This window comes from Triticum aestivum, chromosome 2A (assembly GCF_018294505.1).
Source record: "Triticum aestivum cultivar Chinese Spring chromosome 2A, IWGSC CS RefSeq v2.1, whole genome shotgun sequence".
Taxonomy (NCBI): Eukaryota; Viridiplantae; Streptophyta; class Magnoliopsida; order Poales; family Poaceae; genus Triticum; species Triticum aestivum.
In genome coordinates, this window is record NC_057797.1 from 748458775 (window position 1) to 748477794 (window position 19020).

The 19020-nt window shown below is 42.1% G+C and overlaps 2 protein-coding genes across 2 annotated transcripts; one reads left to right on the forward strand and one right to left on the reverse strand.

Annotated features, from left to right (window-relative positions):
* Window positions 1–1285: 1285 nt before the first annotated feature.
* LOC123190828 (binding partner of ACD11 1) lies at window positions 1286–4898 on the forward strand. Its single transcript, XM_044603559.1, has 6 exons — window positions 1286–1441; window positions 1633–1719; window positions 2621–2740; window positions 3267–3342; window positions 3810–3923; window positions 4240–4898. Exons 3-6 carry the CDS (start codon window positions 2625–2627, stop codon window positions 4666–4668), a joined length of 735 nt encoding a protein of 244 aa, XP_044459494.1. The 5' UTR covers window positions 1286–1441; window positions 1633–1719; window positions 2621–2624; the 3' UTR covers window positions 4669–4898.
* A 154-nt stretch (window positions 4899–5052) lies between these two features.
* On the reverse strand, window positions 5053–6879 carry LOC123190827 (uncharacterized protein At3g28850-like). The gene has a single exon (XM_044603558.1). The coding sequence runs from the start codon at window positions 6685–6687 to the stop codon at window positions 5311–5313; it is 1377 nt and encodes a 458-aa protein (XP_044459493.1). The 5' UTR covers window positions 6688–6879; the 3' UTR covers window positions 5053–5310.
* Between the last annotated feature and the right edge of the window lie 12141 nt (window positions 6880–19020).

Sequence of the window (19020 nt, forward strand, 5' to 3'; positions counted from 1 at the left end):
AATCAGAAGTTTATCGAGAATTAGGGATTTGTTTCATTAGCTCGATTCTCAACTAAATTTTGATGAAATAATTCTTGACCAAATTTTGATGAAATTTATTAAATTTTAGCAGTTTCGGTGGGTAATAAGATATTTATAACCTCAAATGTTGTTGACAGATTTAAACTAACTTTAAATCAAAATTAAACAAGATCAAATCTTCCTAGAACCTAGTGAATTTGACATATTTAAATCCAAAACAATTCTCATGCATTCTGAAACTTTGGATATTTTTGTGGGGTTCAAAAATTTATGTCGTAGACTTTTAAACCTTCGCCCTAAACATCTTTATATATTATATAAATTATTCAAAAATAGAAACAAAATTTTTAAAAAGGGATAAAGAAAGCGACATATATAAATAAAGAAAAATTCAAAAAAATAAGAAGAATCATAATACAAAACAAAATAAAGTTGAGCCATGAACCCTTCCCCGTCATGAAACGAATAAAAACCTACATTCATGTAAATAAAAGCTAATATCCATCTTCTAGTACTACTACCAACATGATATTTGGGAACCATTTGTCGTGAGATGTATAGTCATGGAAGGATGATTTTACACCTACCAAGAGCTTAATATCAATGTTGAGTCAAAATTTGTTCTTTATCAAAAGTTTAGCGAGAATTACGGATTTATTTCATCAGCCTGATCCGCGACTATATTTTGATGAGATTTCAGCAAGTTTGGTGCATAGCCTAATATGTGTAACCTTGAAATTGTGGGCCAAATTCAAACCATTTTCAAAGGAAATTTAAGTTAGGTTAAACTTCTTTAAAAACGGGTAAATTTTGATAGATCGCAATCCAAAAGATTTCCCAGGTATTCTGAACTTTTTGGATATTTTTTGTGGGGTTGTAAGTTTTTTATGTGACGGCATTTTACACCTTGCTCTCATGCCTTTAATCATCATAAACATAAAGCACGATGTGATACTTCAACGGTATCTAGTACACGAATTAGATTACGGCTTGCACTTGTATAATATGCCTAAAAACAGTAGAAAAATAACAGGTGACATGAAAGTAAAAAACTATAAAGTTGATACAAAGTTGGGTCATCTATTTTGGAATGGAGGGAGTAGTTTGGAGTGAGGGCTAGTCTGGGGTCCAGCGGAAGCCCGGCCCACTGAATGCCGAATGTAGGCCCGAAGGCCGCGGATAGGGCTGCCGACATCTTGTCGCCACCGGGTGGTTTCGCTCCATGTGAACGAGCGAACAGACGATTGGACGGAACCAGCCGTCCACTCCCACTCCATCCCCCCCAACCCAACCCAACCCCGAGGCGAGAAGACCACCACCCCATCCCGGCGGCGGCGGATCACGCTGTGCGCGCGCGTGCCTGCGGCTGCGTGAGGAGAGAAAAAGGAAGGATAAAAAGGCGCGCGTCGGTTGCAGTTAGGTAGGAGATCGAGGTCTCGCCCCGCCCCCACGCACTAAAGGCCACCGCTGCCGCTGGGTTTCCCAGTTTGGACCGGCGCGGCTTCCCTTCCCTTCGTGCGGTGGGTGGTGCCGTGCCGTGCTGGCGGCGGCCTCCCGACCTACTACTATCCAGCCAGACCCAGACCCACCGCGTGATCCATTGCTTTGCAGCGAGGGGCCGCGAGGAGGAGGAGGAGGAGGAGGAGGAGGAGTCTCGGCACTGGGCGCTGGGCAGGGAGGGCGAGACCGCGAGGAGGGGTAAGCGCTCCTTTCTTTCCTGATCTTGTTTTCTTCCGATGATCCGTCTGTTAGGAACCCGGATTCTGCTTGATTTGGCCGGCTGATGGGTGATTAAGTTAGTTGATTGTTAGTGTCTTCGGTTTATTTCTTTCGTGTTGTTCAATTATTAGTCTGTGCTCTGATCTCATTCAACCTTGTCCGATTCAGTTCCAGATTGTACTGCTAGTATGTACTATCGATTACATGTATGTGCCATATGCATCTCTCTATATATGTGTCACTTTGCACTACGGCAAATCATGATCATAGTTCATTCATCTAACTGTTTTGGGTGGGATATCTGCTGGAACCTGCAATCTTCTGGTTGAACAGTGAATGGCTTTGGGCGCAAAATAATGCGAGTGGTTGGATGTTACCTTTTTGTTTGGCAAACAAAAGCCCAGTAGGCCAATATAAGCAAGTAGCTGAAAACCTTTTGCCCATAAAAAGCTTATTAGGTGGAAAGCTATTGCACACGGCAGCAGCAATTTCCACAAAGCATAATGCGATGTTATTAAAAATCCTTCATCTAGCAAGTCACGGTCAGAATGAAGAAATAAAGAGAAAAGACCGTACGATGCAATTTGTTTCTATTTATATGCAGGTCACCTTCTGTACTAGTATCGTTCCTATACCATGCTTGTACGGAAGACGGACATAATTTAATAAGTAAATTAACAGAACATATCTCATAGAATAGCATAATGCACAGAGATATAATCATGTATTTGTCCGTAGAGGTATAATCTATTGATAAGTTCTAAGGCAGTATGCAGCTCTCAGATATCACTATACTACTATGATCTGCGCATTGAATTACTTGAGGCACATGGAACCTAACTGCAGGAAATGCTCATCCTTTGTTTTTGCCGACCTACAGAATCATGAGCGGAACAGGGTACACAGTGGAAGTCACTAACCTGTCAAGCAGCGCATCTGAGAATGATCTTCATGAGTTCTTCTCATTCTCTGGACCTATTGAGCATATAGACCTTATCAGGTGATGTTTACTTGCCATTCATAAGCTAGAGTTAGTTAACTACTCCCTCATTCTTATTGAACATTCGGTCCTAGGAGAATTTTATGATGATCTTCATGATTATTTATGATGTCAAGACCTGCCGAGCAAGTTTCAAGATTCATCATGCTTATTGAACATTCGGTCCTAGGACAATTTTAGGACCCGAATATCCAGCGAATGTCAGATTTTTAGGCATGGCAAATTGAACGTTTTTCATGGCAAATTATGTTTGCCGGGGGTGGCAAGTTTAGTTGTCAGAGCATGCAAATCCGCCTCAGTTCTTTTTTTTGGCAGGAAATTGCCATGCTTTCAAACTAAATTTGCCATCATTGTGCCAATATAAACTGCCATGAAAAACGTCAGCTTTTTAGCGTTTCCGCAATTTTATGTTTTCTGATCATTTTCAATCTGCAACCATAACCCTATTGGACAATTTAAAATTCCGTGTTATTTCCATGTCCTGTCCTTCTTATCATTCATTTTCTGACGAATTTAACACTAACAGATCAGGAGGATATGGCTCAACTGCTTATGTGACTTTCAAGGAACCCTATGCATTGGAAACTGCAGTATTGCTGAGTGTAAGTTTTTTAATTTTATTGGCAGCAATATTTTTCAAAGCAGTGCTCTGGGCCTTTTTTTTATCATGATGTGTCTGATTCCTATGATTAATTCTTAACCTTCTATGGTCTACTGATTCACTGTGAATTAAGTTCCCTTGGCCAGGAGATTACTTTGGTTTTTCCGCATGTGTTAGTATAGACTGCCCCCTATGTTCCATCATCTCAAGTACATAGTTTAGCTCAGATTCTATACTGGTGAAGTCCTTAAAGATGTACACCCTCTGTTTCTAAATATAAGATGTCCTGTTGGTTCAGTTTAAACTGACAAAATGTCTTTATTTAGGAACAGAGGTAGTAAATTGCAGACTGTTTTTTCAGCCCACCTGTTGTAAATTAGTGTCCAGATGACTGTTTTTTCAGCCCACCTCTTGTAAATTGCAGACACTCCCTGTTTTCCCCTTAAATAACACTTCATGTCTTTACAGGGGGCTACCATTGTGGATCAGCCGGTGTGCATATCTCGTTGGGGACAACCTGATGAGCCTTGTAATTTCTGGGACAGGCCAACTTGGCAGGTGGAGGAGGAAATTGAATATAGGGTATGCTACCAATTCACATCATTGATCATCTTCAGTCAGTAATTTTGTCTTTTGTTAAATGTTACTAGAAATTATCTCCTTACATGAAAAGTAAAAGCAGAAATAAACCACAAACACGTCCTTTTCTGAGAACTATTAGTTTTTTTTAACGTTGCAGGAGCGCTGCCGTATCTATTAGAGGAGAGGAAAATACTAATCTGAATATTAGTTTCAAACAAATGTTGGCAGGAGTACTATTAGTTTCAAATAAGCTAATCTGAATATTAGCTTGACTTCATCTGCTGACATTTGCATTTCATCACCGCAACTTGAACAGGATTACCAATCATGCCAGTTCAACGCCACTCCACAGGAAGCATTGACAGTGGCTCAGGACGTCGTGAAGACAATGCTGTCAAGGGGATACATACTGAGCAAGGACGCATTGTCCAGGGCTAGAGCTTTCGACGAGTCCCACCAGCTATCTGGGTCTGCGGCAGCAAAGGCTGCGGAGCTGAGCCGGAGGCTCGGCCTGACCGACAGAGTCAGTGCTGGTGTTGGCGCAATCAGATCAGTGGATGAGACATACCGTGTTACCGAGACGACCAAGACCGTCACCACCGCCACTGGAAGAACAGCAGTCAAGGTTATGAACACCATCGTGACCAGCAGCTACTTCTCTGCGGGAGCTATGATGGTCTCCGAGGCTCTCACCCGCGCCGCCAAGGCCGCTGAAAATCTGGCTGCTCACGGCAGGCAGCATTAATGGAAATAAACACCCCGTTCGAACAGTTCGTTGTGTCGGTTATACAAAAGTCAGTTATTCAGACACCAGGGTTGAACTTAAAGAGTCTTAAGGTATGATATTTATGCTATGTATGATACAGTATATAATAACAGTATTGTGGTAGCTAGAAAAAACTGTCAGTTATTCAGACAACAAATGTGGTTTGAACAAGCTATGTGCAGAATTCAGTCAAGGTGATCGTGCAGTCATGTCTCTGACTTTTCTGATGCTCTTGTTTATTCGAGTTCAGTATCCATTTTAGTGTCGACGTGTTGGCCTTTTTTCTGAACGTTCTGCCCACGTTGAATGTTGAGGCCGACATTCCATCTCTGACGCAGCTTCAGGTAAAATTCTGAACCTAAATATCACAGATCAACACAGGCTGAGTCCTATATTTATATGGCTGTATTCACTCTTCACCAACAAAATTTGACCTCATAGATCTACAACAGAACTTATTAGGGAGGGAGAAAATTATTACTGTAGGATCCTAAGCAAAACCTCTTGCCGGATATAGTAGGATTCTTCTGTAAATGCTCTTCACACTGTACAAAGTAGAAGCAACTAAAACAGCAGGAGAACTTTAGCCTACGGTAGACTGTAACGGAAAAAAACAGAGCATCAGCAGCAGCAGACGGGGCATCCGATGAGGCCGTTCTCGTTGCAGTCCGGGCACCGCTGGAACTCGCCGTCGTCTTCGTCGTCCTCGTAATGGACGAAGATCTTGCAGCTGCCGTAGCACGTCTCGCAGGGCACGAACCGGACGTCGCCGCACGCCGCGCACGCCTCCATGCACCCGAGCTTGCGCACCGGCGCGGCGTCGCACCCCTCCAGCGTGCGGGCGAGCTCGCCGGCCTCGTGCAGGGCTTGCACGTCCTTGGCGCCGCCCAGGTACCGCCCGTGGACGAACACGCGAGGGAGCGTGGCGGCGGCGCTGGGGCCGGTGAGGAGCTGCGCGAGCTCGGACTTGAAGGCGGCGTGCATGGACACGTCGCGCTCGTCCACGCGCACGCCGTAGCTGCGCAGGATGTTGCGCACGGCGCAGCCGTCCACGAACGTCTTGCGCACGCCGCGGAGGCTGGTGAAGTACACCACCGCCCTCCGCCTGCCGCCCGGCGGCCCCAACACCTTGGCGTCGCGGGCGCCGTTGCTCGTCCTCCGCTCTATGATCTTTTCTTGGAACGCGTTGATGCGGGCGCGCACGATGCCGGCGAGCTCCGGCATGCCCCTGGTGGGCGCCGAGACCGGCGTGCATGCGCTTGCGTCGGCGCCGTCCTTATCCTTCTGCGACCCAGGTTCCTCCTTCTCCTTGTCCGCGGGTGAGCTCGCGGTGTCCCTGGTGGGCGGCGAGACCGGCGTGCATGCACTCGCGTCGTCGGCGACCTTCGCCTGTTGCTGCGACGCCGATTCCTCCTTGTCCGTGGGCGAGCTGGCCGTGCTCGGCTGCTGTGACGGCGACGTGTCCTGCGCGAGGGCCTCCCGGAAGCTGGACAGTATCTCCGGGTCAAACTCGAAGGCGACGGGCACGTCCTGGTCGGCCAGCATCCACGGCGGTGTCGTCGGCGGGGGCTCATGATGCGTTGCCCGCGGCGTGGGCCCTTCGTCCTCGAGCCCGGCCATGAGCTCCCACGCGTTGATCACCTCCGGCTCGTTGGGCGGCGTCAGCGTCGGCGTGCTCGTCCTAGGCCCGACGGCGGCATTCCGCTTCGCCGCCGCCGCCGCCGTCTCCTTGAGACGGGCGAGCACCTCCCGCAAGGCGCGGTCGTTCTCGAACTTCACCATGATCTCCTCGACCGACAGGGTCGCGTACTTGCTCGACGACGCGCCGGATCGCCGGCCCGGGACGGGGCCGAGGCTGCGCAGCACGGATGCGGCCTTGGCCCGCAGCCGCTGCCGGTCGGCGGACGACAGCGAGAAGCTCCGCCTCGCGCGCGGGCCGACCGCCGCCTCCACCCAGCGCATGTCGCGCCGCGCCTCCACCGAGGTGGTGCACCCCATCGCCGGCCGGCCGGACACAGCCCGGTGCTAGCTAGTTCCTCTTGGTTACGCGCGCGCGCGCATGCAGGCGCGGCTACGGCGTCACGGCGGGAATGGTTGGGGAGAATGGCATGGAGGGAACGGCGGGTAGCTGGAGGCGATGCGGCTTTGTAGGAGGAAACGGATCCAACAGTTTCCTCCACGGCCTGGCTTAATTAGTCCCCATGAAACGGCCGGAAAACAAGGCAAAAATAGGAGTGATAACCAATGATGGCGCGCACGAATGGCCGCGTTTGACTTTCAATAAAAAAATGTTCGATGGAACTGGCCAGACGTTGATTGACAAATTTAAGAGACCGCTGTTCGTTTAATTAACCTCACTTTAATTTATGAGAAATGTTCTAGAAGTACTTTTCAGTCTTGGTCCTTTCGAATTTTAAACCTAAATTTGACTAAGAACATTATATGAGTTGGGGGTGCAAACGGAGCGGGCTAGCAGACAATAACGTAGCACAAATGTGGTGTTGTTTTTAGGCAAGGGACGAGCAAATTTGAAATGATTGATAAGTGTGGTGGGATGAACCGAGCTGCCGCTTGCGCTATATATTTTCATTAAAATTTATATCATTGAAAACATATTTGAAAGAAGTTTTCAACGATATATTTTTCTGAGATGCAACACATAATTTATTAGTCATTTTTTATGTCAAGGTTAGGCTCAAAATTATGGCTTCATTTGGTTAATAGGATACGAATATCATATGGATAGGAAAATCATAGAAAGTGAGATGACATGTACCTTTGGTCCTATGAGGAGAGAGATGTCATTTGATACATAGGATAAATTATTTCCATTAAGGCTAGGATAATGTTTTTTTCTTTAAAATATGTAGGATTGATTGCTATCCTTCATAGGAATAGGAATCCATTCCTACAAACCAAAGGCACCAAATGAATGTTTTTTTGAAAATCCTATCCTATTGAATTCCTACAAAATTTCTACAAACCAAAGGAGGCCTATGGTTACAAGTAGACACATTATACATTAGTATGATGCACCAACAAGGATTGCGAAAAAAACATCAACACATTTCACTAATTTTTTATTAAACATTTCAACATGTGTGTAAAAACGAGCATCATGACTGGAACCCTAGTAGATAAAGTTATACACCACAACCGTAAGATTTTAAATATCTTAATTCATGTGTAATAAATATCTACGTTCACCTAGAAATTTAACAACAGAGATATTTGTTGTTGTAGTGTTTGATGGTTGCTCCTTGGCACCGATCTATTAATGTTGTTGAAATAAATATAAATAACAGTGGCTCCCCTCTTAGGAATTGTTATGAGAGGGCCATAATTGCCATTAGGTTTTTTGGTCCTCGAATGGTAGTCCAGTTATATATCCAATGAAGAACAATTACTGTATTTCCCACCACACAAGATAATTTGCAAAATTACAAACACATGTTGCATCAATATAAAATTAATACTATCGTTGTCATCGATTCATCTTCCTATGATTAGTCAACCTACCTCCACCCTTCTTCACGCCTTCATCTCGTTTTACATTTCCTAGATATAGAATGTAAGCTCAAAGACTTCATAAAAATTGGATACAATGGCTCTAACTTTGTATCTATTTAGCCATTGGCCAGGGTATCACATGCAAGATCTTAGCTAAATGACCATCTCAATGTTAAAGATATGGTTATTATAAATAATGTTGAATATTGATATGATTATTGTCAATAATTTTAAAGTAGATACATATAATAGATATATGACTATTGTGAATTGTTGTGGGGACGATAATTCATGCACTATTATCCTATACGAATGTTGCCAGCCAGAACGAGTTGTGTTCGACTGGTGTCACAGTGTGGTGATCTTTGGGCTCTTACGTGTTGTCACACTCTTGTGACGATGTGTCTGGATCGGTCATTGATAACCCACAAGTATAGGGGATCGCAACAGTTTTCGAGGGTAGAGTATTCAACCCAAATTTATTGATTCGACACAAGGGGAGCCAAAGAATATTCTCAAGTATTAGCAGCTGAGTTGTCAATTCAATCACACTTGGATAACTTAATATTTGCAGCAAAGTGTTTAGTAGCAAAGTAATATGATAGTAGCGATAGCAAAAGGTAACGATAGCAAAAGTAATATTTTTGGTGTTTTGTAGTGACGATAACAATAGCAACGGAAAAGTAAATAAGCGAATAACAATATATGGAAATCTCGTAGGCAATGGATCGGTGATGGAGAATTATGCTAGATGCGGTTCATCATGTAACAGTCATAACCTAGGGTGACACAGAACTAGCTCCAATTCGTCAATGTAATGTAGGCATGTATTCCGAATATAGTCATACGTGCTTGTGGAAAAGAACTTGCATGACATCTTTTGTCCTACCCTCCCGTGGCAGCGGGGTCCTAGTGGAAACTAAGGGATATTAAGGCCTCCTTTTAATAGAGTACTGGACCAAAGTATTAACACATAGTGAATACATGAACTCCTCAAACTACGGTCATCACCGGGAGTGGTCCCGATTATTGTCACTTCGGGGTTGCCGGATCATAACACATAGTAGGTGACTATAGACTTGCAAGATAGGATCAAGAACTCACATATATTGATGAAAACATAATACGTTTAGATCTGAAATCATGGCACTCGGGCCCTAGTGACAAGCATTAAGCATAGCAAAATCATAGCAACATCAAACTCAGAACATAGTGGATACTAGGGATCAAACCCTAACAAAACTAACTCGATTACAGATAAATCTCATACAACCCATCACCGTCCAGCAAGCCTATGATGGAATTACTCACGCACGTCGGTGAGTATCATGAAATTGATGATGGAGGATGGTTGATGATGATGATGGTGACGGATTCCCCTCTCCGGAGCCCCGAACGGACTCCAGATCAGCCCTCCCGAGAGAGTTTAGGGCTTGGCGGCGGCTCCGTATTGTAAAACGCAATGAATCTTTCTCCTTGATTTTTCTCTCGCCGAACACGAATATATAGAGTTGGAGTTGAGGTCGGAGGAGCTCCAGGGGGCCCACGAGGTAGGGGGCGCGCCCCCACCCTCGTGGCTAGGGTGTGGGCCCCTGGCCTTGATTCTTTGCCAATATTTTTTATTATTTCCAAAAATAATCTCCGTGGAGTTTCAGGTCATTCTGAGAACAATTCTGCTGAAAACAGCGTTAGTCCGGGTTAGTTCCGTTCAAATCATGCAAGTTAGAGTCCAAAATAAGGGCAAAAGTGTTTGGAAAAGTAGATACGACGAAGACGTATCAACTCCCCCAAGCTTAAACCTTTGCTTGTCCTCAAGCAATTCAGTTGACAAACTGAAAGTGATAAAGAAACTTTTTTACAAACTCTGTTTGCTCTTGTTGTTGTAAATATGTAAAGCCAGCATTCAAGTTTTTAGCAAAGATTATGAACTAACCATATTCACAATAACTCTTTGGTCTCATGTTTACTCATATCAATGGCATAATCAACTTGCGAGCAATAATAATAAATCTCGGATGACAACACTTTCTCAAAACAATCATAATATGACATAACAAGATGGTATCTCGCTAGCCCTGTCTGAGACCGCAAAACATAAATGCAGAGCACCTTTAAAGATCAAGGACTGACTAGACATTGTAATTCATGGTAAAAGAGATCTAGTCAAGTCATACTCAATGTAAACTAACAGTAATGGATGCAAATGACAGCGGTGCTCTCCAACTGGTGCTTTTTAATAAGAGGATGATGATTCAACATAAAAGTAAATAGATAGGGCCTTCGCAGAGGGAAGTAGGGATTTGTAGAGGTGCCAGAGCTCGGTTTGAAATAGAGATGAATAATATTTTGAGCGGCATACTTTCATTGCCAACATAACAACCGAGAGATGGCGATATCTTCCATGCTACACACATTATAGGCGGTTCCCAAACAAAATGGTAAAGTTTATACTCCCCCTCCACCAACAAGCATCAATCCATGGCTTGCTCGAAACAACGAGTGCCTCCAACTAACAACAGTCCCAGGGGAGTTTTGTTCGCAGTTATTTTGATTTGATTTGCATAAAGCATGGGACTGAGCATCCCGGTGACCAGCCATTTTCTCGTGAGTGAGGAGCAGAGTCCACTCCTCTTGTGAATAACCCGCCTAACATGGAAGATACGGACAACCCTAGTTGATACATGAGCTATTCGAGCATACACAACATAATATTTATTTGAAGGTTTAGAGTTTGGCACATACAAATTTACTTGAAACGACAGGTAGATACCGTATATAGGTAGGTATGGTGGACTCATATGGAATAACTTTGGGGTTTATGGAATTGGATGCACACGCAATATTCCCGCTTAGTACAGGTGAAGGATAGAAAAAGACTGGGAAGCGACCAACTAGAGAGCGACAACAGTCATGAACATGCATTAAAATTAATCAACACCGAATGCAAGCATGAGTAGGATATAATGCACCATGAACATAAATATCATAGAGGCTATGTTGATTTTGTTTCAACTACATGCGTGAACATGTACCAAGTCAAGCCACTCAAATCGTTCAAAAGAGGATACCACCCTATCATACCACATCACAACCATTTTAATAGCATGTTGGCACGCAAGGTAAACCATTATAAGCTCCTAGCTAATTAAGCATGGCATAAGCAACTATAATCTCTAATTGTCATTGCAAACATGTTTATTCATAATAGGCTGAATCAGGAACGATGAACTAATCATATTTACAAAAACAAGAGAGGTCGAGTTCATACCAGCTTCTCCCATCTCAATCAGTCCATCATATATCGTCATAATTGCCTTTCACTTGCACGACCGAATGATGTGAATAATAATAATAGTGCACGTGCATTGGACTAAGCTGGAATCTGCAAGCATTCAATAAACAGGAGAAGACAAGGCAATATGGGCTCTTTTGTCAGATTAACAATAATGCATATAAGAGGCACTTCAACAATTTAATCATGGTCTTCTCCTATCGACCCCCAAAGAAAAGAAAAGAAATAAAACTATTTACACAGGAAAGCTCCCAACAAGCAAAAGAAGAACATGAAATCTTTTTGGGTTTTCTTTTTAATTACTACTACAGGCATGGAAAGTAAACTAATTAAAGGCTACAAGTAATTTTTTTTGGTTTTTCTTCATGTTTATTAAACACACAAGAAGAAAGCATAAAAAGGAAATAAACTAGCATGGATGATACAATGAAAAAGTATGAGCACCGACAACTAGCAATGAGTGTGTGAACATAAATGTAATGTCGGTGGGAAATACGTACTCCCCCAAGCTTAGGCTTTTGGCCTAAGTTGGTCTAATGCCACGGATGTCCTGGCGGATATCCAAAGTTGTAGTTGGGGTCATACTGAGATGCAGCAGTCATTGCATCGTGGGTTGCAACTTGGAGGCGAGCTATCTCAGCCCTCCTCTTATACTCTTCCGCCTCCTCTCTGGTTATAAAATATCTCCCTTTTGCCTGAAAGTCAAAGAAAGTAGAAGCAGGGAGAGCGACGTGATAGATGCGTCGTCTGTCAAAGATTAGTCGATACTGGAGGGACTGATCGTTCCTCTCAACAAAATGATGAAGAACCATAGCCTCATAATCCAAATAAGCGGGAGGCAACTCAATATCATCCTCACGAATGGTTATACCAGGAAAATTAGCTATACGGGTTGCATAAATTCCACCAAAGAAATCTCCATTAAATCTATTATGATGCAACCTACGTGCAACAATGGCTCCCAAATTATAAGATTTATCTCCTAACACAGCACTCCCAAGAATACTGAGGTCAGGGACACACATATGACATGATTCATCTTTACCATTTATGCACCTACCTATGAAGAGAGCGAAATAATGTATAGCAGGAAAATGAATGCTCCCTATGGTAGCTTGTGCCATATCTCTAGATTCCCCACAGTTATACTGGCAAGAAAATCTCTAAATTCAGATTTACGAGGTTCACTAGCACTACCCCACTGTGGAAGTTTGCAAGCAGTGGTAAAGTCCTCTAAGTCCATAGTATAAGAATTTTCATAAAGATCAAACATGACAGTTTGAGAATTGCGTGAAGATGAAAATTCAAACCTCCTCACAAAGGAACTAGTGAGATAGTGGTACTGGCGGCACTTTTCTGCTTCGAAGCTCACAAGATCAGCGTTACACAAATATGCGTTAAATTCTTCCTTAATTCCTGCTCGATCCATGAAGTCCTCTGAAGGCCACTCACAAGGTCACACTGGAGCGTCCCTTGGTGGCTCATCATTAGCATCACGCATTGCAAGCCTGGGTCCTTGCTTCCTTGAAGAACCACCTTGGTACATTTTCCTAAACATATTTCTTCTTCTGAAAAATTTCTGAATTTTTTTAGTAACTTCAAATAAAAGTAAACCAAACTCGACAAAATTGATAGCAACTACTCCTACAAGTGCCTAGAGCCTATATCATGCATTAGACCTACTTGGAACCATATAAATTTGACATGCAAGCTCAAGAACATGGTCACCTAGGCAACACAAATTTGCAATGAATAAAGCACTAGAACAAAAACTAATTAGACCAATGGAGGAGTCACATACCAAGGAACAATCCCCCCAAAGCAGTTTTATGAGAGGTGCTTTGAGCAAGGAGATCGAAAATCGCAGCAAAATGAGCTAGAACTTGTGCTTGAGCTGGATAGTGGTGTTTGTGGGAGGAAGAAGAAGTGTATGGGTGCAGGAATAAGTGGAGAGGAGCCACCATGGACCCACGAGGCAGGGGGCGTGCCCAGGGGGTGGGCGCGCCGTGGACCCTCGTGGCTAGGTGCTTGCTCCCCCTGCTGTGTTCTCGGTGCTAGATATTCTCAAATATTTCAGAAAAAATCATATTTAAATTTCAGGGCATTTGGAGAACTTTTATTTTCGGTGTATTTTTATATTGCACAGATAATCAGAAAACAGACATAAATTATTATTTTTGCTTTATTTAATATAAATAAAATAAAGTAAAAAGAGGGTAAGGAGAGTTGTGTTTTCTAAATTCATCCATCTCATGCTCATCAAAAGGAATCCACTAACAAGGTTGATCAAGTCTTGTTAACAAACTCATTCCGAATAACATGGAACCGGAGAATTTTCGAATAACACTAGGTTACCTCAACGGGGATATGCACATCCCCAACAATAAGAATATCATATTTCTTCTTGATAGTAGGAAGTGGAAATTCAAAACCTCCAATAGTGATTGTTGAAAATTTTACAATAGAGTTTATACTATGAACTTGAGGTTGTTTCCTCGGAAAGTGTACCGTATGCTCATTACCGTTAACATGAAAAGTGACATTGCCTTTGGTGCAATCAATAACAACCCCTGCAGTATTCAAAAAGGGTCTTCCAAGAATAATAGACATACTATCATCCTCGGGAATATCAAGAGTAACAAAGTCCGTTAAGATAGTAATGTTTGCAACCACAACAGGCACATCCTCACAAATACCGACAGATATAGCAGTTGATTTATCAGCCATTTGCAAAGATATTTCAGTAGGTGTCAACTTATTCAAATCAAGTCTACGATATAAAGAGAGAGGCATAACACTAACACCGGCTCCAAGATCACATAAAGCAGTTTTAACATAGTTTCTTTTAATGGAGCATGGTATAGTTGGTACTCATGGATCTCCTAGTTTCTTAGGTATTTCACCCTTAAAAGTACAATTAGAAAGCATGGTGGAAATTTAAGCTTCTAGTATCTTTCTTTTACTAGTAACAATATCTTTCATATACTTAACATAATGATTCATTTTGAGCATATCAGTTAATCGCATACGCAAAAAGATAGGTCTAATCATTTCAGCAAAGCGCTCAAAATCCTCATCATCCTTTTTCTTGGATGGTTTGGGAGGAAAAGGCATGGGTTTCTGAACCCAAATCTCTCTTTCTTTACCGTGCTTCCCAGCAACAAAGTCTTTCTTATCATAACGTTGATTGTGGGTTATCAAGATCAACAGCAGATTCAATTTCTATATCATTATCATTACTAGGTTGAGCATCAACATGAACATCATCATTAACATTATCACTAGTTTCATGTTCATTACCAGATTGTGTTTCAGCATCAGAAATAGAAATATTATTGGGATTCTTAGGTGTGTCAATAACACGTTCACTAGAAGTATGCAAAGTCCTATCATTTTTCTTTTTCTTCCTTTTTAGAAGGACTAGGTGCATCTATATTATTTCTCTGAGAATCTTGCTCAATTCTCTTAGGATGGCCCTCATGATACAAAGGTTCCTGAGTCACTTTACCACCTCTAGTCATAACTCTAACAACATTATCATTTTTCTTACTATTTAATTCATTGAGCAAATCATTCTGAGCTTTGAGTACTTGTTCTACTTGAGTGGTAACCATAGAAGCATGTTTACTAATGAGTTTAAGTTCACCTTTAACTCTAGACATATAATCACCCAAGTGTTCAATCATATAAGCAATTTGTTTCAATTGTCTACCAAAATAAGCATTGAAGTCTTCTTGCTTAACCATAAAGTTATCAAACTCATCCAAACATTGGCTAGAAAACTTAGTAGGAGGGATTTCAGCTTTATCATATCTATAGAGGGAATTTACCTTTACTACCTGTGTCGGGTTATCAAGACCATGTGTTTCTTCAATAGGTGATGGATTAAGATCATATGTTTCTTCAACATGCAGTAAATTAAGACCATGTATTTCTTCAACAGGAGGTAAATTCTTAACATCTTCAGCGTTAATACCCTTTTCTTTCATAGATTTCTTTGCCTCTTGCATATCTTCAGGACTGAGAAATAGAACACCTCTTTTCTTCGGAGTTGGTTTAGGAATAGGCTCAGGAGCTGGCTCAGTAAGTGTCCAATTATTTTCATTTGTCAACATATTATTCAATAGAATTTCATCTTCATCCGGTGTTCTTTCCGTGAAAACAGAACCAACACAACTATCCAGGTAATCTCTGGAAGCATCGGTTAGTCCATTATAAAAGATATCAAGTATTTCATTTTTCTTAAGAGGGTGATCAGGAAAAGCATTAAGTAATTGGATAGGCCTCCCCCAAGCTTGTGGGAGACTCTCTTCTTCAATTTACACAAAATTATATATATATCCCTTAAGGCAGCTTGTTTCTTATGAGCAGGGAAATATTTAGCAGAGAAGTAATAAATCATATCCTGAGGACTACACACACAACCAGGATCAAGAGAATTAAACCATATCTTAGCATCACCCTTTAATGAGAACGGAAATATTTTAAGGATATAAAAGTAGCGAGTTCTCTCATCATTAGTGAACAGGGTGGCTATATCATTTACTTTAATAAGATGTGCCACAAAAGTTTCAGATTCATAGCCATAAAAAGGATCAGATTCAACCAAAGTAATTATATCAGGATCAATAGAGAATTCATAATCCTTATCAGTAACAAATATAGGTGAAGAAGCATAAGCAGGATCATATTTCATTCTAGCATTCAGAGTTTTTTGTTTAAGCTTAGCTAATAATTTCTTAAGATCACTTCTATCATTGTAAGCAAGAAAATCTCTTTTAGTTTCTTCATATATAACATAGCCCTCAGGCACACCAGGTAATTCATATTTATTAGGAGAGGCATCATCCTCACTTTCATCAGTATTATCAGTTTCAATAATTTCATTCTCTCTAGCCCTAGCAAGTTGTTCATCAAGAAATTCACCAAGTGGCACAGTAGTATCAAGCATAGAAGTAGTTTCATCATAAGTATCACGCATAGCAGAAGTGGCATCATCAATAACATGCGACATATCAGAATTAATAGCAGAAGCAGGTTTAGGTGTCGCAAGCTTACTCAAAACACAAGGTGAATCAAGTGCAGAGCTAGATGGCAGTTCCTTACCTCCCCTCGTAGTTGAGGGATAAATCTTGGTTTTTTGGATCTTTCAAGTTCTTCATAATGATAAGCAAATATAAATCCCAAGTGACTCAAAGAATAGAGCTATGCTCCCCGGCAACGGCGGCAGAAAATAGTCTTGATAACCCACAAGTATAGGGGATCGCAACAGTTTTCGAGGTAGAGTATTCAACCCAAATTTATTGATTCGACACAAGGGGAGCCAAAGAATATTCTCAAGTATTAGTAGCTGAGTTGTCAATTCAACCACACCTGGATAACTTACTATCTGCAGCAAAGTGTTTAGTAGCAAAGTAATATGATAGTAGCGATAGCAAAAGGTAACGATAGCAAAAGTAATATTTTTGGTGTTTTGTAGTGACGATAACAATAGCAACGGAAAAGTAAATAAGCGAAGAACAATATATGGAAAGCTCGTAGGCAATGATCGATGATGGAGAATTATGCCGGATGCGGTTCATCATGTAACAATCATAACCTAGGGTGACACAGAACTAGCTCCAATTCATCAATGTAATGTAGACATGTATTCCGAATATAGTCATACGTGTTTATGGAAAAAACTTGCATGACATCTTTTGTCCAACCCTCCCGTGGCAGCGGGGTCCTAGTGGAAACTAAGGGATATTAAGGCCTCCTTTTAATAGAGTACCAAACCAAAGCATTAACACATAGTGAATACATGAACTCCTCAAACTACGGTCATCACCGGGAGTGGTCCCGATTATTGTCACTTCGGGGTTGCCGGATCATAACACATAGTAGGTGACTGATACGTCTCCAACGTATCTATAATTTTTGATTGCTCCATGCTATATTATCTACTGTTTTGGACATTATTGGGCTTTATTATCCACTTTATATTATTTTTGGGACTAACCTATTAACCGGAGGCCCAGCCCAGAATTGCTATTTTTTTGCCTATTTTAGGGTTTTGAAGAAAAGGAATATCAAACGGAGTCCAAATGGAATGAAACCTTTGGGAACGTGTTTTTCTCACCGAACATGATCCAGGAGACTTGGACCCTACGTCAAGAAACAAAGGAGGAGGCCATGAGGAAGGGGGTGTGCCTACCCCCAGGCGCGCCCTCCACCCTCGTGGGCCCCCTATTGCTCCACCGACGTACTCCTTCCTCCTATATATACCTACGTACCCCCAAATGATTAGATACGAAGCCAAAACCCTAATTCCACTGCCGTAACTTTCTGTATCCACGAGATCCCATCTTGGGGCCTGTTCCAGAACTCCACCGGAGGGGGTATCCATCACGGAGGGCTTCTACATCAACACCATAGCCTCTCTGATGAAGTGTGAGTAGTTTACCTCAGACCTTCGGGTCCATAGTTATTAGCTAGATGGCTTCTTCTCTCTTTTTGGATCTCAATACAATGTTCTCCCCCTCTCTTGTGGAGATCTATTCGATGTAATCTTCTTTTTGCGGTGTGTTTGTTGAGACCGATGAATTGTGGGTTTATGATCAAGTTTATCTATGAACAATATTTGAATCTTCTCTGAATTCTTTTATGTATGATTGGTTATCTTTGCAAGTCTCTTAGAATTATCAGTTTGGTTTGGTATACTAGATTGATCTTTCTTGCAATGGGAGAAGCGCTTAGATTTGGGTTCAATCTTGCGGTGTCCTTTCCGGTGACAGTAGGGGCAGCAAGGCACGTATTGTATTGTTGCCATCGAGGATAACAAGATGGTTTTTTTATCATATTGCATGAATTTATCCCTCTACATCATGTCATCTTGCTTAAGGCGTTACACTATTTTCATGAACTTAATACTCTAGATGCATGCTGGATATCAGGTGTCGGTCTACTTGTCTCAGACGTGATGCCTATATACATGATCATACCTAGATATTCACATAACTATGCTTAATTCTGTCAATTTCTCAATAGTAATTCGTTCACCCACCGTAAAATACTTATGCTCTTGAGAGAAGCCACTAGTGAAACCTATGGCCCCCAGGTCTATCTTCATCATATTAATCTTCCAATACCTAGTTATTTCCTTTGCTTTTTTACTTTGCCTTTATTTTACTTTGCATCTTTATCACAAAAATACCAAAAATATTATCTTATCATATCTATCAGATCTCACTCTCGTAAGTGACCGTGAAGGGATTGACAACCCCTTATCGCGTTGGTTGCGAGGAGTTATTTGTTTTGTGCGGGTACTAGGGACGCGCGCGCAACCTCCTACTGGATTGATACCTTGGTTCTCAAAAACTGTGGGAAATACTTACGCTACTTTGCTGCATCATCCTTTCCTCTTCAGGGAAATCAAACGCAGTGCTCAAGAGGTAGCAAGAAGAATTTCTGGCGCCGTTGCCGGGGAGGTTCGCGCAAGTCAAGATCTGACTCCCGACAACGAGCCATTTCTGGCGCCGTTGCCGGGG

Coding starts and splice junctions, on each gene's coding strand:
- LOC123190828 (XM_044603559.1), top strand. CDS start 2,625: ATGAGCGGAACAGGGTACACAGTGGAAGTCACTAACCTGTCAAGCAGC. Junction 2,741..3,266: donor GAGCATATAGACCTTATCAG/GTGATGTTTACT, acceptor TAACACTAACAG/ATCAGGAGGATATGGCTCAA. Junction 3,924..4,239: donor AGGAGGAAATTGAATATAGG/GTATGCTACCAA, acceptor CAACTTGAACAG/GATTACCAATCATGCCAGTT.
- LOC123190827 (XM_044603558.1), bottom strand. CDS start 6,687: ATGGGGTGCACCACCTCGGTGGAGGCGCGGCGCGACATGCGCTGGGTG.